The sequence below is a fragment of the Drosophila virilis genome, chromosome 2 (assembly GCF_030788295.1).
Source record: "Drosophila virilis strain 15010-1051.87 chromosome 2, Dvir_AGI_RSII-ME, whole genome shotgun sequence".
Lineage (NCBI taxonomy): Eukaryota > Metazoa > Arthropoda > Insecta > Diptera > Drosophilidae > Drosophila > Drosophila virilis.
Window position 1 is genome coordinate 1366478 of NC_091544.1, and position 20789 is coordinate 1387266.

The 20789-nt window shown below is 44.6% G+C and overlaps 3 protein-coding genes across 9 annotated transcripts in view; 2 read left to right on the forward strand and 1 right to left on the reverse strand.

Annotated features, from left to right (window-relative positions):
- Window positions 1–12: 12 nt before the first annotated feature.
- On the forward strand, window positions 13–10302 carry LOC6634994 (uncharacterized). The gene is made up of 2 exons (XM_002058460.4): window positions 13–494; window positions 9235–10302. The coding sequence occupies exons 1-2, from the start codon at window positions 281–283 to the stop codon at window positions 10191–10193; spliced, it is 1173 nt and encodes a 390-aa protein (XP_002058496.1). The 5' UTR covers window positions 13–280; the 3' UTR covers window positions 10194–10302.
- Window positions 10303–10637: 335 nt separating this feature from the next.
- flip (ankyrin repeat and SAM domain-containing protein flippy) lies at window positions 10638–13448 on the reverse strand. Its single transcript, XM_002058461.4, has 4 exons — window positions 12860–13448; window positions 11823–12068; window positions 11559–11763; window positions 10638–11479 (listed from the first exon to the last, which is right to left on the reverse strand). The coding sequence occupies exons 1-4, from the start codon at window positions 13352–13354 to the stop codon at window positions 11271–11273; spliced, it is 1155 nt and encodes a 384-aa protein (XP_002058497.2). The 5' UTR covers window positions 13355–13448; the 3' UTR covers window positions 10638–11270.
- A 3096-nt stretch (window positions 13449–16544) lies between these two features.
- The window catches only part of cpx (synaptic transmission protein complexin), a 34970-nt gene continuing 30725 nt past the window's right edge, over window positions 16545–20789 (forward strand). For 2 of the 7 annotated variants that reach the window (XM_015169438.3, XM_015169437.3), the window contains exons 1-2: window positions 18491–18585; window positions 20221–20430. The gene's annotated coding sequence lies outside the window, so the exon portion shown is untranslated. Of the gene's footprint in view, window positions 16564–16973; window positions 17102–18490; window positions 18586–20220; window positions 20431–20789 lie in introns of those variants that run through there. The other 5 variants (XM_002058462.4, XM_015169443.3, XM_032438996.2 and 2 more) reach the window with 4 other exon arrangements.

Consider the following 20789-nt stretch of genomic DNA (forward strand, 5'->3'; position numbering starts at 1 on the left):
GAAGGTCACGACTTTAGTGCCGCTTCCAAGATACCCTTTCGCGCGTATTTATGTTTTTACAGGTCATAATTAAGTGAACTGAGCGACGGGAGAGCAATTTAAAAGCAACTGATACGACTCGACAGCTCTTATCGGCGCTTAAGCTTGGGCAACGGCGGATGCCGCCGATAGAGCTGGCTGTGGAGCTGGCTGCGTAGCTGGCTTCAGTTTGTGCCAGTGCGTGATTGGAGAACAACGCGAATAGCTGAGGCCAAGGATTGAGTGAGAGCTAGAGACAAAGATGTGGACCGCTCTGCTGTTTGCCGTGCTGGGCGTCTGCCTGGGCGCCGTGGAGGCGCAAATAGCCTACACGGGCCACCTGTCCGAGCTGCGCATCAAGGAGCTGAGCCACCTGGCCATGCGCATGGAGCATTCGATTAATTCCAGAAAATATGCCTGCGACAGTTACTACGATCACGTCTGCAGTCGCAATCGGCCGCTCTTCTCGGTCATGGGTAGGTAAAGCACTGAGTGGGCAGTTGAGCTGTAAAATATTTAAGTTGAGTGTTTGAAAAGGGGTATACCTGTGCTGTAATCTCAGAGAGCAAGAGCTCAGCCAGACATTTAAATACCCTGTGTTCGCTGAAGGTAGCTAAAAGAGGGTATAATAGATTTGTGGTTCTGTCTGTCTCTAAGCAAGCCGATCTATGAGACTCTAAAGGTTCTTGTATACCCTTTCCGATATGTAACAATATTTTATATTAAATCATGAATAAATTCATAGATTTGCCCAAAATTGATAATTATTGATTTGTAACCAGTTCTTGTACACACTTCGCATGTCAACTGTAATATTCCCCATGAGTGAAAGGGAAGTAGACAGCTCAGAGCTGGGTACAGGGTATCTCCTGTTCGTTTACTTACGACTAGCGCACACAGTTGTTTTTATACCCTGAACCCATTAAAAATGGGTATAAGGGTATATTGTATTTGTGCAAAATCCAAATGTATGTAACAGGCAGAAGGAAGCATCTCCGACCCCATAAAGTATATATATTCTTGATCAGCCGACTCGATCCAGCCATGTTCGTCTGTCTGTCCGTCCGTCCGTCCTTCCGAACGTATGTATGAACGCAAGGATCTCAGAACATATAAGAGCTATAGACTTGAAATTTAGATGGTGCTCCTAGTGCCTGCGTAGATACAGTTTGTTTCCGATAATCGATAACTTACTCTGTTCCAAAGCAATCGATAAAAATCGATATCGATATCCTGTTTTTTGGGCAATTTTAACTCCCCGCGGAGATATGACATTCCAAAACGACATAACTCCCCGCGGAGATATGACATTCCAAAACGACATAGCTCTCCGCGGAGATATGACGTTCTAAAACGACATAACTCCGCGCGGAGATATGACGTTCCAAAACGACATAACTCCCCACGGAGATATGACGTTCCAAAACGACATACCTCCCCGCGGAGATATGACGTTCCAAAACGACATAACTCCCCGCGAAGATATGACGTTCTAAAACGACATAGCTCCGCGCGGAGATATGACGTTCCAAAACGACATAACTCCCCGCGGAGATATGACATTCCAAAACGACATAGCTTCGCGTGGAGATACGACGTTCCAAAACGACATAGCACTGCGCGGAGATATGACATTCGAAAACGACATAACTCTGCGCGAAGACATGACATTCCAAAACGACATAGCTCCGCGCGGAGATATGACGTTCCAAAACGACATAACTCCCCGCGAAGATATGACGTTCTAAAACGACGACGATTCATAGATTTGCCTAAAATCGATAATTATCGATTTGTAACCAGTTCTTGTACACACTTCGCATGTCAACTGTAATATTCCCCATGAGTGAAAGGGAAGTAGACAGCTCAGAGCTGGGTACAGGGTATCTCCTGTTCGTTTACTTACGACTAGTGCACACAGTTGTTTTTATACCCTGAACCCATTAAAAATGGGTATAAGGGTATATTGTATTTGTGCAAAATCCAAATGTATGTAACAGGCAGAAGGAAGCATCTCCGACCCCATAAAGTATATATATTCTTGATCAGCCGACTCGATCCAGCCATGTCCGTCTGTTTGTCCGTCAGTCCGTCCTTCCGTCCGTATGTATGAACGCAAGGATCTCAGAACATATAAGAGCTATAGACTTGGAATTTAGATGGTGCTCCTAGTGCCCGCGTAGATACAGTTTGTTTCCGATAATCGATAACATACTCTGTTCCCAAGCAATCGATAAAAATCGATATCGATATCCTGTTTTTTGGGCAATTTTGGTAAATAATAAGAGCTAGAGTCACAAAACATGATATGTTGCTTCTAAAATATTATATATTTGTCAAGTATCTTTCATTTTATACCTATCGCCACCTCTCCGCTACCACCACAGAGCTATAAATCAAGTTAATAACCCAACTTTTATTGCCAACCAATTTAAGCTAAAATTTAAATGCAGTTGACTTATTCAGTATACACAAATATTCTATGATACAATAAGATATACTGTAGAAAATTTCATAAAGATAAAAAAACCAAAGTTATATGCAACTGCGCAATTGTTAATATCTCGGGTAATAGCTCCGCGCGAAGATATGACGTTCCAAACCGACATAACTCCGCGCGGAGATATGACGTCCCAAAACGACATAACTCCGTGCGGAGATATGACGTTCCAAAACGACATACCTCCCCGCGGAGATATGACGTTCCAAAACGACATAACTCCGCGCGAAGATATGACGTTCCAAAACGACATAACTCCGCGCGAAGATATGACATTCCAAAACGACATAACTCCCCGCGGAAATATGACGTTCCAAAACGACATAACTCCGCGCGGAGACATGACATTCCAAAACGACATAGCTCCGCGTGGAAATATGACGTTCTAAAACAACGTAACTCCCCGCGGAGATATGACGTTCCAAAACGACATAACTCCCCGCGGAGAAATGACGTTCCAAAACGACATAGCTCCGCGCGGAGACATAACATTCCAAAACGACATAACTCCGCGCGGAGACATGACATTCCAAAACTACATGATTCCGTGCGGAGATATGACGTTCCAAAACGACAAAGCTCCCCGCGGAGATATGACGTCCCAAAACGACATAACTCCGCAAGGAGATATGACGTTCCAAAACGACATAACTCCGCGCGAAGCTATGACGTTCCAAAGCGACATACCTCCGCGCGGAGATATGACGTTCCAAAACGACATAGCTCCCCGCGGAGATATGACGTTCCAAAACGACATAACTCCCCGCGGAAATATGACGTTCCAAAACGACATAACTCCGCGCGGAGACATGACATTCCAAAAGGACATAGCTCCGCGTGGAGATATGACGTTCTAAAACGACATAACTTCCCGCGGAGATATAACGTTCCAAATCGACATAGCTCCCCGCTGAGGTATGACGTTCCAAAACGACATAACTCCGCAAGGAGATATGACGTTCCAAAACGACATAGCTCCCCGCGGAGATATGACGTTCCAAAACGACATAACCCCGCAAGGAGATATGACGTTCTAAAACGCCATAACTCCCCGCGGAAATATGACATTCCAAAACGACATAGCTCCGCGTGGAGATATGACGTTCTAAAACGACATAAATCCCCGCGGAGATATGACGTTCCAAAACGACATAACTCCCCGCGGAGATATGACGTTCCAAAACGACATAACTCCGCAAGGAGATATGAGATTCCAAAACGACATAGCTCCCCGCGGAGATATCACGTTCCAAAACGACATAGCTCCCCGCGGAGATATGACGTTCCAAAACGACATAACCCCGCAAGGAGATATGACGTTCTAAAACGACATAACTCCCCGCGGAAATATGACATTCCAAAACGACATAGCTCCGCGTGGAGATATGACGTTCTAAAACGACATAAATCCCCGCGGAGATATGACGTTCCAAAACGACATAACTCCCCGCGGAGATATGACGTTCCAAAACGACATACCTCCCCGCGGAGATATGACGTTCCAAAACGACATAACTCCCCGCGAAGATATGACGTTCTAAAACGACATAAATCCGCGCGGAGATATGACGTTCTAAAACGACATAACTCTCCACGGAGATATGACGTTCCAAAACGACATACCTCCCCGCGGAGATATGACGTTCCAAAACGACATAACTCCCCGCGAAGATATGACGTTCTAAAACGACATAACTCCGCGCGGAGATATGACGTTCCAAAACGACATAGCTCCGCGTGGAGATATGACGTTCTAAAACGACATAACTCCCCGCGGAGATATGACGTTCTAAAACGACATAACTCCGCGCGGAGATATGACGTTCCAAAACGTCATATCTCCGCGGGGAGTTATGACGTTCTAAAACGACATAACTCCGCGCGGAGATATGACGTTCCAAAACGACATAACTCCCCGCGGAGATATGACATTCCAAAACGACATAGCTCCGCGTGGAGATATGACGTTCTAAAACGACATAACTCCCCGCGGAGATATGACGTTCCAAAACGACATAGCTCCGCGCGGAGTCATGACATTCCAAAACGACATAACTCTGCGCGGAGACATGACATTCCAAAACGACATAGCTCCGCGCGGAGATATGACGTTCCAAAATGACATAACTTTCAGATATGTTACAATATTTTATTTAAATCATGAATAAATTCATAGATTTGCCTAAAATCGATAATTATCGATTTGTAACCAGTTCTTGTACACACTTCGCATGTCAACTGTAATATTCCCCATGAGTGAAAGGGAAGTAGACAGCTCAGAGCTGGGTACAGGGTATCTCCTGTTCGTTTACTTACGACTAGTGCACACAGTTGTTTTTATACCCTGAACCCATTAAAAATGGGTATAAGGGTATATTGTATTTGTGCAAAATCCAAATGTATGTAACAGGCAGAAGGAAGCATCTCCGACCCCATAAAGTATATATATTCTTGATCAGCCGATTTGATCCAGCCATGTCCGTCTGTCTGTCCGTCAGTCCGTCCTTCCGACCGTATGTATGAACGCAAGGATCTCAGAACATATAAGAGCTATAGACTTGAAATTTAGATGTTGGTGCTCCTAGTGCCTGCGTAGATACAGTTTGTTTCCGATAATCGATAACATACTCTGTTCCCAAGCAATCGATGAAAATCGATATCGATATCCTGTTTTTTGGGCAATTTTGGTAAATAATAAGAGCTAGAGTCACAAAACATGATATGTTGCTTCTAAAATATTATATATTTGTCAAGTATCTTTCATTTTATACCTATCGCCACCTCTCCGCTACCACCACAGAGCTATAAATCAAGTTAATAACCCAACTTTTATTGCCAACCAATTTAAGCTAAAATTTAAATGCAGTTGACTTATTCAGTATACACAAATATTCTATGATACAATAAGATATACTGTAGAAAATTTCATAAAGATAAAAAAACCAAAGTTATATGCAACTGCGCAATTGTTAATATCTCGGGTAATAGCTCCGCGCGAAGATATGACGTTCCAAACCGACATAACTCCGCGCGGAGATATGACGTTCCAAAACGACATAACTCCCCGCGAAGATATGACGTTCCAAAACGACATAACTCCGCGCGGAGATATGACGTTCCAAAACGACATAACTCCGCGCGGAAATATGACGTTCCGAAACGACATAACTCCGCGCGGAGATATGACGTTCCCAACTACATAACTCCGCGCGGAGATATGACGTTCCAAAACGACATACCTCCCCGCGGAAATATGACGTTCCAAAACGACATAACTCCCCGCGGAGATATGACGTTTCAAAACGACATAACTCCCCGCGGAGATGTGACGTTCCAAAACGATATAGCTCCCCGCGGAGATATGACGTTCTAAAACGACATAACTCCCCGCGGAGATATGACGTTCCAAAACGACATAGCTCCCCACGGAGATATGACGTTCCAAAACGACATAGCTCCCCACGGAGATATGACGTTCCAAAACGACATAACTCCCCACGGAGATATGACGTTCCAAAACGACATAACTCCCCGCGAAGATATGACGTTTCTAAACGACATAACTCCGCGCGGAGATATGACGTTCCAAAACGACATAACTCCGCGCGAAGATATGACGTTCCAAAACGACATAACTCCGCGCGAAGATATGACGTTCCAAAACGACATAGCTCCCCGCGGAGATATGACGTTCCAAAACGACATAACTCCCCACGGAAATATGACGTTCCAAAACGACATAACTCCGCGCGGAGTCATGACATTCCAAAACGACATAGCTCCGCGTGGAGATATGACGTTCTAAAACGACATAACTCCCCGCGGAGATATGACGTTCCAAAACGACATAACTCCCCGCGGAGATATGACGTTCCAAAACGACATAGCTCCCCGCGGAGATATGACGTTCCAAAACGACATAGCTCCCCGCGGAGATATGACGTTCCAAAACGACATAACTCCGCGCGAAGATATGACGTTCCAAAACGACATAGCTCCCCGCGGAGATATGACGTTCCAAAACGACATAACTCCCCGCGGAGACATGACGTTCCAAAACGACATAACTCCGCGCGGAGACATGACATTCCAAAACGACATAGCTCCGCGTGGAGATATGACGTTCTAAAACGACATAACTCCCCGCGGAGATATGACGCTCCAAAACGACATAACTCCCCGCGGAGATATGACGTCCCAAAACGACATAACTCCGCGCGGAAATATGACGTTCCAAAACGACATAGCTCAACGCGGAGATATGACGCTCCAAAACGACATAGCTCCCCGCGGAGATATGACATTCCAAAACGACAAAGCTCCCCGCGGAGATATGACATTCCAAAACGACATAACTCTGCGCGAAGACATGACATTCCAAAACGACATAACTCCGCGCGGAGATATGACGTTCCAAAACGACATAGCTCCCCGCGGAGATATGACGTTCCAAAACGACATAACTCCAGGCGGAGATATGACCTTCCAAAACGACATAGCTCAACGCGGAGATATGACGTTCCAAAACGACATAACTCCCCGCGGAGATATGACGTTCCAAAACGACATAACTCCCCGCGGAGATATGACTTTCTAAAACGACATAACTCCCCGCAGAGATATGACGTTCCAAAACGACATAGCTCCCAGCGGAGATATGACGTTCCAAAACGACATAGCTCCGCGTAGAGATATAACGTTCCAAAACGACATAGCTCCCCGCGGAGATATGACATTCCAAAATGACATAGCTCCGCGCGAAGATATGACATTTCAAGACGACATAACTCCGCGCGGTGATATGACGTTCCAAAATGACATAACTCCGCGCGGAAATATGACTTTCCAAAACGACATAACTCCGCGCGGAGATATGACGTTCCAAAACGACATAGCTCCCCGCGGAGATATGACGTTCCAAAACGACATAGCTCCCCGCGGAGATATGACGTTCCAAAACGACATAGCTCAACGCGGAGATATGACGTTCCAAAACGACATAACTCCCCGCGGAGATATGACGTTCCTAAACGACATAACTCCGCGCGGAGATATGACGTTCCAAAACGACATAACTCCGCGCGAAGATATGACGTTCTAAAACGACATAACTCCGCGTGGAGATATGACGTTCTAAAACGACATAACTCCGCGCGGATATATGACGTTTCAAAGCGACATAACTCCGCGCGGAGACATGACATTCCAAAACGACATAGCTCCACGTGGAGATATGACGTTCTAAAACGACATAAATCCCCGCGGAGATATGACGTTCCAAAACGACGTAGCTCCCCGCGGAGATATGACGTCCCAAAACGACATAGCTACCCGCGGAGATATGACGTTCCAAAACGACATAACACCGCAAGGAGATATGACGTTCTAAAACGACATAACTCCCCGCGGAGATATGACGTTCCGAAACGACATAACTCCCCGCGGAGATATGACGTTCCAAAACGACATAACTCCGCAAGGAGATATGACGTTCCAAAACGACATAACCCCGCAAGGAGATATGACGTTCCAAAACGACATACCTCCCCGCGGAGATATGACGTTCCAAAACGACATAACCCCGCAAGGAGATATGACGTTCTAAAACGACAAAACTCCCCGCGGAAATATGACATTCCAAAACGACATAGCTCCGCGTGGAGATATGACGTTCTAAAACGACATAACTCCCCGCGAAGATATGACGTTCCTAAACGACATAACTCCCCGCGGAGATATGACGTTCCAAAACGACATACCTCCCCGCGGAGATATGACGTTCCAAAACGACATAACTCCCCGCGAAGATATGACGTTCTAAAACGACATAACTCCGCGCGGATATATGACGTTCCAAAACGACATAACTCCCCACGGAGATATGACGTTCCAAAACGACATAGCTCAACGCGGAGATATGACGTTCCAAAACGACATATCTCCCCGCGGAGATATGACGATCCAAAACGACATAACTCCGCGCGGAGATATGACGTTCCAAAACGACATAATTCCGCGCGAAGATATGACGTTCCAAAACGACATAACTCCCCGCGGAGATATGACGTTCCAAAACGACATAACTCCGCGCTCGTAAAGTCAACCTTTTCGATGATATTTTGGATTATTTCCTCCAAATAATGTCCGGTTTTGCAATTTCATACCATTTTTGACTTGTAAGGATCAGTTCTATCGATTGGCATCAAAAAAAAAAAAATACAAAATTTTGACCGAAATCGACGAAATGGCAAGGGGTAACATCACGATTGTTTTTGAAAATCGAGGTCGGTGCGAAAATCGAAACTTTTTTGATGATTTTTTTTTAATATCTCGGGAAATAGCTCCGCGCGGAGATATGACGTTCCAAAACGACATAACTCCGCGCGGAAATATGACGTTCCGAAACGACAAAACTCCCCGCGGAGATATGACGTTCCAAAACGACATAACTCCGCGCGGAGGGGATGTAGGTGCTCCTAGTGCCTGCGCAGATCGAGTTTGTTTCCGATAATCGATAGCTTACCCCGTTTCCAAGCAATCGATAAAAATCGATATCGATATCCTGTTTTTTGTTCAATATTGGATTTGCATTTGATGTTGGAAGAAGAGGGTTCAGGGTATACCCTAGTCGGGAGCTCCCGACTAGAACCTCTTACTTGTTTAATAATACATTTATTTAATTAAAATCCAGCACTAACCATAATCAATCCCTGCAGGTCACATGCCGCAGAGCAGCGATTTGATCCAGCTGCTGACCAGGCTGCAAAACGATCCGGAACAGTTCGAAGCCAAGCAGAAGCTCATCGATTTTTTCATCTCGTGCAACACATTGAAGTCTCTGCAGGATTGCTATCGCGAGACCTTTGAGTACTTTAAGCCGCTGTTCGGCTACATTATTACCAAGGATCTGGTGGAGGGTAGCTCGCACGAGTTGCGCGAATTCCGGGAGCTAATCCAACGTTTCGTGGAGCGCAGCAAATCCGTCTTTGGCACGGATGCACATCCTCTGCGCAACCGGCTGCAAACGTACAAGGAGAAGTTCGCCTCGCCGAAAATCTACTTTTATGCGGGCGATCTTAACCGGGAGTACGCCGGCCTGCGCATCTATCGGGAGAGCTACGAGCACAATTTGCGTAATCTGGAGCAGCATCGGAAGCGCAACTCCACCTATGAACTGGGCGTGCAGCGGACGATGCTCGACTGGAGCCTGTATCTCTACCAGAGCCGGCACAAGCCGATGTCGTACTATTATCCCACATTCACGGTGCATCTGTACATGACCATGTTCAATATAAGCGAACGCCAACGGGATCCGACCCACTTTCGGGAGGAGGTCGAGTGCCTCAAGCTGCCGCAGTACGTCAATGTGCTCAGCGAGGCCCGATTGCTGGCCATCATCTACCTGAAGAGCTTCCGGCACACCTGGCAGGAGTACTCCGACTGGATACAGTCCTCGACCAAGCATCGAGAGATCTACGACCACGAGAACGAGATCCTTCGCCAATACCAGCTGAGCAACAAGCGCCTCTTCTTCACGCTCTACGCCCAGAACTTCTGTGAGTTTGGCAAGGAACTGGCGGAACATGTCTTTTACCTGGGCCTCAAGGAGAACGCCGACTTCTTCAATACCTACTCGTGCGGCTATCAGACAGATACGGCTCGGAGCTGTGTCTAAATTCCAACTAGTTGTAGTTCAAACTGTAAGCCAAGCTAAAATAATCAATAAAAGTACACAGGTCGACTAGCAGATACCCTTTACTGAGTTTTAAAGTGCTGCAAAACAGTTAAATATTATCTTATTTTTAATATTTTTGACATAGGTCAAAATTTCCCACCCCCAATCGATTTTCATAAGGTTTTGTTTTTTTGTTTACTTATTTGATAAATAATAAAAAATTTGTCAAATGCGTAAGAGCTATGATGCCGAAATATTATATATAAATGCATGCATGCATGTAAGTATGTACGCATGTAAGAAAGTATGTATATATGCATGCTTCCATGCATGTAAGTATGTATGCATGTGTGTAGGCAGTGTATATATATCTATATTATGCATGTATTTATATAAATGATTGTATGCATTATGTATGTTTATATGCATTAATTAATAAACTTCTAACTGCCCTGCAATTTAAAAAGACTATTTTTATCTAATCGCCTTCTACGCGATTCTCATGAATTCAAGTAAGTCTGAAAGGCTTCACTTTAAGTAGAGGAGGCGGTTGCTTTGAGCAAAGGAGGATGCGGCTGCATTAACAATGAAGGAGCTGTCTTCAAATTAGAAGAAGGTGGTGGCTTTCATATTGGAGGATACGGCGGCTTTAACATTGGAAGAGAAAGCAACTTAAGCAAAGAAGAAGGCGGCGGTCTCAACTATGAGACTTAAAATTTTGGAGGAGGCGATTTCAACGATGTAAGAAGCGGTATGAAAATACTATGGCTTTGAAAATACTGGTATGTAGTATGCCCCATTTCATCATCTTTATCAGATCAGGATAGGCCTCAGATAATGTACTTTTCAACATCTTTTTCAGGATAGGGTATAGATAAAGTACTCTTCGATTTTTTTTATACAATTTAATAACTAATGAGCAGATTTTACTTTATAAAATCTAGTTCCAACTTTTTTCAGTATACCCATTTGTAAGCTGACTTTGGCAGGGTATAGCAAGTGCTTAGCCCCTAAGATTATGCTCATTAGTGTCTCCTCCAAAAGAAACGCTTTATCCTATTAGACGGCCGCGTGCACTTAATCCTTTTGCGGTTGCGTGTTGGCCACAGTTATTGCCGCCTTCTCCCGTCGAAACCTGTGCACCTGGTCGAAGTAATCCCCGGCTTGTTGCCGGCGATAAAGTTTGGCCAAATCGCTGCAACTTTTGCCGAGAGCGTCCCGAGCTGTTAAGTCGGCGCCGTGGGTAACCAGCAGCTTGATAAGCTCCAGGCTGGCATCCATGACGACTGCCAGGGGAAGGAGATGTAAACGGAAGGGAGAGGGGTTATTCCAATTGGGAAATTCTATTTAGTTCTGTGCAGTCACCTGCGCGCATCAGCAGCGTCCACTGGCAGGCGTCTCTCGCCTCCGGATTGGCGCCCGCTTCCAGTGCGAACCTGACCATGTCCAGCCGATTGGCATCCACGGCACAGTGGGCGGGCGTCATCCCGTTGCAGTCGGTCGCCTCCAGCTGGGCCCTTTTGTTCAGTAGAATGCGCGCTGCGGGCAGATGACCATGATAGAAGGCCAGCTGCAACGGATCAGGCACACAGATAGCATCCCCGCAATCCCAAATGCTGGCCAACTCACGTGCAGCGGGCTGCGTCCGTTGTGCGGATTGCCCAGCTGGACACTGCAGCCCGCCGAGAGCAGGACATCGATGATGCACATCTCGCCCTGCATTATGGCATTGGCTAGGGGCAGATATCCATTTGGGGCCGGATAGTCAACCAGACTGGGTCGACGGCGCAGCATGCGCTTCACTAGAAACTGCTGCGATTTGCGAATGGCGCGATGCAAACAATTTGTCGACGGCAGCGCAGCCTCTGTGGTTGCCTAGATGTGTACAAGGTATATATTATATTTTTATATCAAATTTAATATCACAGAATAAGAAACGATACCCCAAGAACGGACCATAAGTAGTCCACAACTATTCTAACTCCCTCTGCAAAAAGGGACTATATGACTAAAGTAATTTTTGTAGCCAATTCTATTGGACACACTTGTTATATTTTTTGTCAATCCAAAATTAATATTATATGCTTCAAATTCTACCCTAAAGTCAAGTCAAATCTGAAGACAAGTCAAATCAAACCAATTATGCTTCTGAACATATTTATATGCATTAGACATAATAAGCCACATCATTTCATGGCTATAGGGCATATCCAAAATTAATTTAAATAAATTAAATTTATATCTTTATGTATGTGTATGTGTTTATAAGTGCCTGTAGGTGTATATATATATATGCATACTAATTTTACATTTAAATAATAATTTTCTTTATTAAAATATCGCTCTTCTATACGATTCTCATGAACTCAAGTGAGGCTTAGAGGCACATAATAAGCCGTCTGTCTCTCTATCTCCCTCTCGATGTCTCTCTCTCTCTCCCACGATTTTTCTCTCTCTCTCTCTCCTGCTCTCCTCCCCCCTCTCCCTCGCCCTTCTCCTCGCACTCTCTGTGCCATAGCTCCTACTCTCATTACAACGCTACTTTCTTTCTCTTAGATATTTCAATTACCCTCGACTGCACTGACTACGCTCTCGAATATACCCCACCAAATCTCTGTCATAAATCGAGGATATTTTAAACACAATTAGGGCAATAAACGTTTTACAATAATATCCGGCGAGATGGCCAACGTCTCGTAGTGGCTGCCATCCGGTGCGGGCCGCAGCGCTCGGATGCGCAGTCGATGGCCAAAGTTCTCCTCCAGCTGGTGGATAGTTTGCGGACTGGAGCTCGTCCAGAGCACCTGCTGCCAGCCGTGTCGCCTGTGGTACTTCTCCACAGAGTAGACTGAGGCGGGATTAGGGCTGGGCGTCCAGTCGAGGCAGACGCTGTGCACCGTCTGCTTCAGAAGGCGCGCCTCAAAGTTTGGCCAGGCGGCGGCGGGCGGCGGATTCGATGACATCGATTGGCTTGCAATTTCATTGTTCTGATTGTTGTTTATATTTTCGGACATGCTGCAAGCCGTATATACACATTTGGCCAATTTGCCAGTCTTATTGGTTTCGGCCACACACCGACTGAGCCGGGCTGAGCTCTGAGCTCTGATTCCTATTCCCAATACCATTTCCCATTTCCCAGGCAACGACAACAACCTCGGCATTGGCTTTGTCAATTTCACTTTTCCCGCTCCCGCTCAGCTTTTTGCCCTCGTTTTGTACACTTGCAAAGGGCATTCTCAATTTTTGCACTTAATATGTAACGCAAGGAATGAGATATTTGCGATCTATATTCTTGATAGATAGATAAGTATTTGTATATAGTTCGGTTTCTTAGATAATTTGAAGTTAAACTAATTATCTTTTCTCTTATTTTTTTTCAATGCTTTAAGGGCAGCTTGTTGTTGAGCTAAGGGTATTTGCTAGTCGTGAATTGTCGGCAGGCACTAGAGCACTCTGGCTAGATTGTTTTTTTTTGTTAAATCAATAAATTGTTGCAACATTGCTGCCTGTTGGCCGTTGCCTGTTGGCTGTTGATTGCTTGTCCTGGCGCCCGTTTCGCTGTCCACAGCAGGACCCTATTGTACGGCCGTGTTGGCTGCGGGCATGTCGGGGAAAGGGGAGAAGAGGGGTGGGGCTTGGTCAGCCCAGATGTACGTAGTTTTTGATCAACTCAAACTGAAACTGAAACTTTGCTGTGTATTATATCAATGTGCAACTCTGTGAGTGTGTGTGTGTGTGTGTGTGTGTGTGTGTGTGTGTGTGTGTGTGGCAGCTTACTTACTTAACGACCCTTTGACACACTCTGCAAGTTTTGTGGGCGGGGCGTGGGCTGGCAGGGGCTGGGGCGGGGCGTTTATCTGTCGCGCGCATTGTGCCAACTCATCGACCACTACAAAATTACAGACTCAAAGGCAGCGAGGGTGGTGGGGTTGGAGCGGAGAGAGGGGAACTGAAGAGATATCGTACTTGTAGCTTGGATGACATGGCAAACACAAAAGCTATCGCATACAGCCTGCCACACACACACACACACGCACACACACACACACAGGCTGGCAGGCATGCAAAAAAAATTATCATTTGTCAAAATCACAACATGAAACCGTTTTAAATTAAGCCACTCCGCCGTGTACCACAGCCACGCCCCCCCGCCCTAAGCTACCCAGTCAACCAGGACTAACCGCCCCCGCCCCTGTGCTGGTTTGTGCTTTTGCCACCAAAAACATGACATTGTCTGCGAGTGAAGTGAAGTTTAGTTGTCATCTTTGGCGGCGGCAGCGGCTGCTCTTGAATTCACATTGATTGACGACGACCGCAAATGGACCTCCCCACACAGCCCCACATCAGCTCAGTGGGTAGGGGGAGGATACGCTGTCAGCTTGTATTAAATATCAGGGCTGTCAGCGGGATGAGGGTAAATTAACTTGATCATTTCGAATGGCATTTTGCCTATAGCAATGAATGGAATCAATTTGCGGGCCAAGTGCGATTGCTCCATTGCATTTTCCATTTTTCCATTGGCTTCCGATTTCAAAGCAAACAATTATCGAGATACAAAACAAAACATGAAAATGGGCACATCAAAATCGTGCTGAAATCGACTCAAAAGCAGCCGCACAGCACTGAGGTAAGTGTATTTAAGTAAAACATTTAATTACCTCGCTGAACAAGAGTCTCATTTCGTAATTCAACACTGAACGAAGCAGGTTGTGCGCATTAATCAACACTTAAAAGTGTTGGTAGAGCGGATTTTAGGTAAACGAACTTTAAAATGGACTCACAGCAAGAAGAGCTAAATTTATTTTGCATTTCTCAACAGACAATAAAAAGTAACTTTGATTTTCTTTGATGATATTTTCATTATTGTGCCTTTTTATGAAATTTGATTTGTCTGAGCAGAACATTTTAAAAGTACATTTATTTACATGTTAAATTATAAGCAAACTTCTCATATTGTAGGCCCCTGGTGTAATTAGCTCGCCTGACAAGAGTCTCATTTTGTAATTCAACACTGAACGTTGCGCGCTTTGCGCATTAATCAACACTTAAAAATGGCCATACTTTGCTTAAAGTGGATTTTAGGCAAACGAACTTTAAGAGAAGTCATCAAAATGTGCGGACAGCAATAAAAGCACAATTTATTTTGCATTTTTCCACAGACAAATAAAAGAAAATGTATTTTCTTTGATGGTATTTTCATTATTAGAACTTTTCATGAAATTGCTTCTATGTCAAATTGGATTTCTCTGAGAGCTAAATTATAAAAGCATATTAATCATAAAATTCATTAATATGTTCAATAAAATATTCTTAAAATCTTAATGATTGGATGTGAAATTGGGCTTCGATGGGCGAGAACTTGGCTCGGCCAAGAAAACTCGGCTGGGTAAGAAATGGAAGAAAACATGGTCCGGGCAAAGCCGGGTAATATCCGCTATTTGTATAAAATAATCAATCATTTGTGGACTACTTAAGAGTATTAGTGCATCGGTCATTCAAAATAATATTTATGCTCGATGGTTGCCAGGGGACAAGAGGCTCCAGGGATAAGAGGCATCAGCCGTGGAAGCGGCAGTAACAGTTACAGCTACAGTGGAAGCAGCAGTAGAAGGAGCTGTGGGAGGTCCTTCTCCCAGCAGTCATTAAGGCATCCGACAGAGCCGAAAACTGCTGGCACGCGCCAAATGTAGCCAATTTGCTTGGGCGTCACGGAAGAGGCGGCTAAAGGCAATGCCAGAAGCAATCATAACAAAACCAATAGACGTGCAAATTGTGGGCGACAGGACGGGGGGAGGGGGAGCGGTGGCGGGGTCAGGTGAGAAAAGAATAACGAAGGAAACCCGCTAAAGACAGGTGGCATAAAACGTAATGGGTTTGATTTTAATCTAAATAATGGGCTTTATGCCGCGCGCTGACGTACATGGCTTAATTAAATAATTTATATAAATTACCTATACGCCTCTTACACGCACACACACACACATACACACAGGTACACATACGCAGGCAGCTATATATGTGTGACAAAGCGCGCGCGCGTTCTCGCCAAAATTCTATGCCAGCATGTGTGCGTGCGTGTGTGCGTACGTGTGAGGCGGTGTTGCCACCTCGCTTGTAAAAATTACATTCCTTTTTTTGAGGGGTAAGGGAGGGCTTAGCAAGACAACCAGGCCTTAGTCTGTTTTATCAGTGTACGCTCGACAACATCCGGTGTGTGTGTGCTAAAAATTTACAAGCGGAACAGCGCCAATAAAAAAGCCAAAAGATAAACAACAACAACAACAACAAGAGGAAGAAGAACAACACACATGCACACGTCGCCGGTTGCCATTTCCGTGGATTCGCTAATCGGCCAACAATTTGCCCGTGTGTAAGCAGCTGCCAGTTACATTTAAAGATTAATTTAACAGTTAACATTTATCTTATTGTCGCATTGCTGCACTATCAGCCCATATTTTTTTTTTTTTTGGCTAGCCAATTTGCAGGCAGCAAGCTTTTTTCCGGCCAGAGCTTTCGTTTGGGGTCAACTGTCAAAACTGACAGTGGGCGGCCAAATTGAGAGCCACTCGATAGGCGCTCTCGTTCTGGCACGCGCACTTCCGCTGCCAGCTGGCTCTGTCGCACGCCCGCTCTCTCTCTCTCTCTATCAATCGCTCTCTTGCTAGTTTGGCGCTCTTTGCATGTTTGCGTTTGCATAGGATAACAGTTATTTGGCATTTTCGTTGTAGTTTGGCTCGAGAAGAAGAAAAAAAAAAAAAAGAAGCGTGTTTGTTTTCTGTGTATGCCAGTGGCAAAACGGATTTGTTGTTGTTGTTCTTTCGCCGCGAGCAGAGCAAAGTGAAAAATACAACAGAGAATTTGTTGTTGTTGTTTTGTAGTGCGTTTAACGGTGCCTTCAACGGTTGTAGGTAAGCTGCTGCTGCTGCTGCCAGAAGCGAGTCCCGTTGCGACTCATCAATATAAAAGCAAGTGCAGACATTTTTCAACATTTCCCTTTCGCTATTACAAAAAAAAAAAACAAAAAACAAAAATAAATAAAGCGAGCATTAAAAACAAAGTAACCGACGTCGCCGTTGCCCACGCATTACCCAAGGGAAACGCAATTCGCCTGTGGCCAGAACGTGACATTCATCTCAAGCAGAAAAGTAGCGCAGGTAGCGGCCCGCGGGGGACGCGACGGGTTGTGGGCGGGCGGTCGGTAATAAGCAATTTGTGGCGAGGCAAAAAAGAAATAATCGAAGTATAAATGAAAGAAAATATAACTGATTACTATATAAAGCAGAGACACACACACACACACAGAGAGAGACTATAATTGATAAAGTGCAGAACAATAAAGTCGAGCATTTGTTGGATTTATATCACACTAATTAGAATTCTTGCCAGAGACAGGCTGTGGCCCTTAAGGCAATTGATGCACTTGGCTAAATGCTGACCACAGCCGAGCCGGACGTGGCAAAGAACTTTGCAATTTCCTCCATTCAAGCTGTGCGCTTCCGTTGAGCCACACAAAGTTAGACACATGCGTGTGTGTGTGTGTGTGTGTGTGTGTGTGTGTGTGTTAATGGCAAGTGACAGGCGAACAAAGGCGCAGGCAAAAGCGGGCATAACTCTTTAGCAGCTGTGCCATATGCTGGGCTTATCAGCGCCAGTTGGGGACAACGTTTTCTTTCACTTCATTTTTTTTGTTTTTTTTTTTGGGGTGGCCATTATCTCAACAACAACAAATCAATAAAGCATAATGTGGCCATATGCAGTGCTTAGCGTAAAACTTGGCAAATCGTCGCGGACTCTCCATTTGCGTGGCGCAGGCGCCGGGCGCAAATAAGTAGGCAACGCTTTTTATTTCAAAGTCAAAAAGTCAAGAGAGAGCGAGAGCGAGAGTGAGCGAGAGAGAGGGAGCAAAAAAAATTATGTAATAGAAATAGAAGTAGACGAACGCGACGGCAAATAAATATATTATTAGTTAAAAAGCCAAAAGCTATTATGTACGCACGCACACACGCACACAGTCACACGCAGACACACACACACACACACACACACACTTTCAGCTAGCCGATTGAAGTTGAGCCGACTCGAAGAGCACGCTGCGCCCATGCCGCAGCCTATGCGTTAGAGCGGCACAGCTAGTCGACACTCACTCAAGCAATTGAGCGGGGAATTTCGCCAGAAAGCTTTGGCCAGCCAGCATTTGGTTGAGCGCATTTTGTGTGAGCGCTTTTTAGCTTTCGCCATTGTTGTTGTTGTTTTAGGCGCCGTTACGGCTGCGACGCTGACGCCGGCGCCGCTGCCTGCCTACAGCTGGTGTTCGCTGCGCGCCGCAACGGCACGAGTTTTCCATGTAGGCGACTCGGCCGTGCGACACAGAAGAGTGCGAACATAGCATGAAGTAAGAAGCGCCCCGTATTAAATACCATTGCGAAAGTAAAGTGCACAAAAGTATTAAATAAAAAAAAAAATAAAAAAAAATACCAGCACATACGTACATGCCAGTGTGTGCGTGTGTGTATATGTGTGTGTGTGTGTGTGTGTACATTATATGCCTGAAAACGGACGCTGCGTAACAGAAATAATATACATATAAATACATAAACACACACACACATACACAGACAGATGCACTGCTCGAAAATGAGGCACAACAATAAAACAAAACTAATTCAATTATAAACAATTAAATTGCTGAGCGCTGAGTGCAGCTGCATTGCTCGAATCAACGGCGTCAGCAGCGTCGACAGCGACGGCGACGGCGACGGCGGCGACGGCGGCGGCGGCAACTTTATGTAATCGGCGGCCTGAAAGTGTCAAAGTTCTTCAAAATTTGATTAAAACAGTCAGCAGCAGCGTGTGTTACGTAAAAATATTGAGCGTGTGTCTGTGTGTGTGTGTGGTTCACCTATATGCTCCCTCCTCCCCCACCCATCCGCTCGCCCCAGCCTCATAATGGGCACTTACGTGCACGCTCGCATAAAAGAAACCCTAATAAAGAAATATCGATAAAAACAACACAAAAACATGAACACACACACACACACACACACACATGCTCAAAATAACAAGAAATAACAGTTATATTTGAGACAACGAAGCTTTGATACTCTGCATTTATATAGCAGTTGCTTTGCTTGGGTGAAATCAGCTTGAGAAACAAAAGCTTAATAAAAACTTCAGTCTACGGAACTATATACTTATTAATGTAGTCCGATTCGTAAAGTATCTTAATTTTTGACCGATTGTTCCTATGTTAAACCTGTGATATCATGGTCGCGCTAATGATAGGGTTTCGTCTAAGTAACTTATGTTAATGTAAGTCCCAATTTTTTTAAAGAACTCTGCATTTTTGATAGATGCTTTTCGATATGTAGGTACTCTCTGATTGTTATCATCAACCTAACTTGAAATATTATATAAAAGATTCAAGAAAAAATCTGATCAAATCATAATACGCTTATAAATGTGCTCTTAGCCAGGTTTTATCAACAATATGATCAGATCATAGGGAAAATGGCAAAAAATATAATTAAAGTGTTGCAAGACTCATAAATATTAAAAAAATAGTTTTCTTTTATTAAGAAAAGTAATTAATTAATAATTTTAGATGCTTGGCTAATATTTGGCTCTGTTAATGGAAAAGTTGGGAAATTGGGAGGAAAGGCGAACAGTAAGGTTGCTTTTATCCTATATATATAGACCAGCCCGTCTCATATTTCATAACAACATGAAAATACACTTTATAAGTGTATTAAAAAAACAATAGAGAAAACACACACACACACAGCGCACACACACAGCGCACACACACAGCTCTGCGCTCAAATTAGCCGCAATGTCAATAGGTTGTTGTGTGCTAGGCAGGGTTCACTGTCGATTGGCGTGACCCTCAATGCACACTCATTAAAATCAATCCTTATCTAATCGACTAGCTGCAGCTCTTTCTCTTTCTTGCGAATAACATTTGAAGCACTTATATAAGCAAACGTTATTTCTTTTTTCTACCCTTCTTTTATCTGTGTTTACTTTGCAGCAACTCTTTCTGTCTGATGCTCGCTCTTCTTTGTGGATTTCTTTAAAAAAAAAACAACAACACAAACAACTTTCAAAAACTTTGCTTCTTCTACAACAACAACAAGAACAACAACAAGAACAAGAACAAGAACTGTTTGCAGCCACAACAAACACACACGCACACACGCACGGCAAAAAAAATCTGAACGGAATATTTACCGAGCAGCAGGTAAGTGAGTGCACACAGATGCCCAGCTAAAAGTATCTGCAAGTAGCTAAAAGTATCTGAAAGTAGCTAAAAGTATCTGCAAGTCGCCAGAAAGTATGCGGCAAGTGCGCTTCAAACGGGGCCCAACTCTCTAAAACTCGCCAAATGCTTGCATAAACTTTGCGCATTTTCACGCGTCAGGTGCCCCAAGACACCTGAGTTCAGCTCCACCTCAATTCACCTAATGACAAGTTTTGATTTTGCCTGAGAAAATGGGCAAAAAGGCGTAGAATGGTTCAGTGTAAATGTATGTAACAGGCACGGGAGAGGGGCGCAGGCATCTCGAAGAAGATTCGATCTCCTTATGCCCCTCTGTGTGA

Bases quoted from the DNA above. Each gene is read 5' to 3' on its own strand.
- LOC6634994 (XM_002058460.4), top strand. From the start codon at position 281: ATGTGGACCGCTCTGCTGTTTGCCGTGCTGGGCGTCTGCCTGGGCGCC. The intron at 495-9,234 runs GTAGGTAAAGCA...CAATCCCTGCAG, and splicing joins GCCGCTCTTCTCGGTCATGG to GTCACATGCCGCAGAGCAGC.
- flip (XM_002058461.4), bottom strand. From the start codon at position 13,354: ATGCCGAGGTTGTTGTCGTTGCCTGGGAAATGGGAAATGGTATTGGGA. The intron at 12,069-12,859 runs GTAAAACGTTTA...GTACACATCTAG, and splicing joins CCATCTCGCCGGATATTATT to GCAACCACAGAGGCTGCGCT. The intron at 11,764-11,822 runs GTGAGTTGGCCA...GATCCGTTGCAG, and splicing joins ACGGACGCAGCCCGCTGCAC to CTGGCCTTCTATCATGGTCA.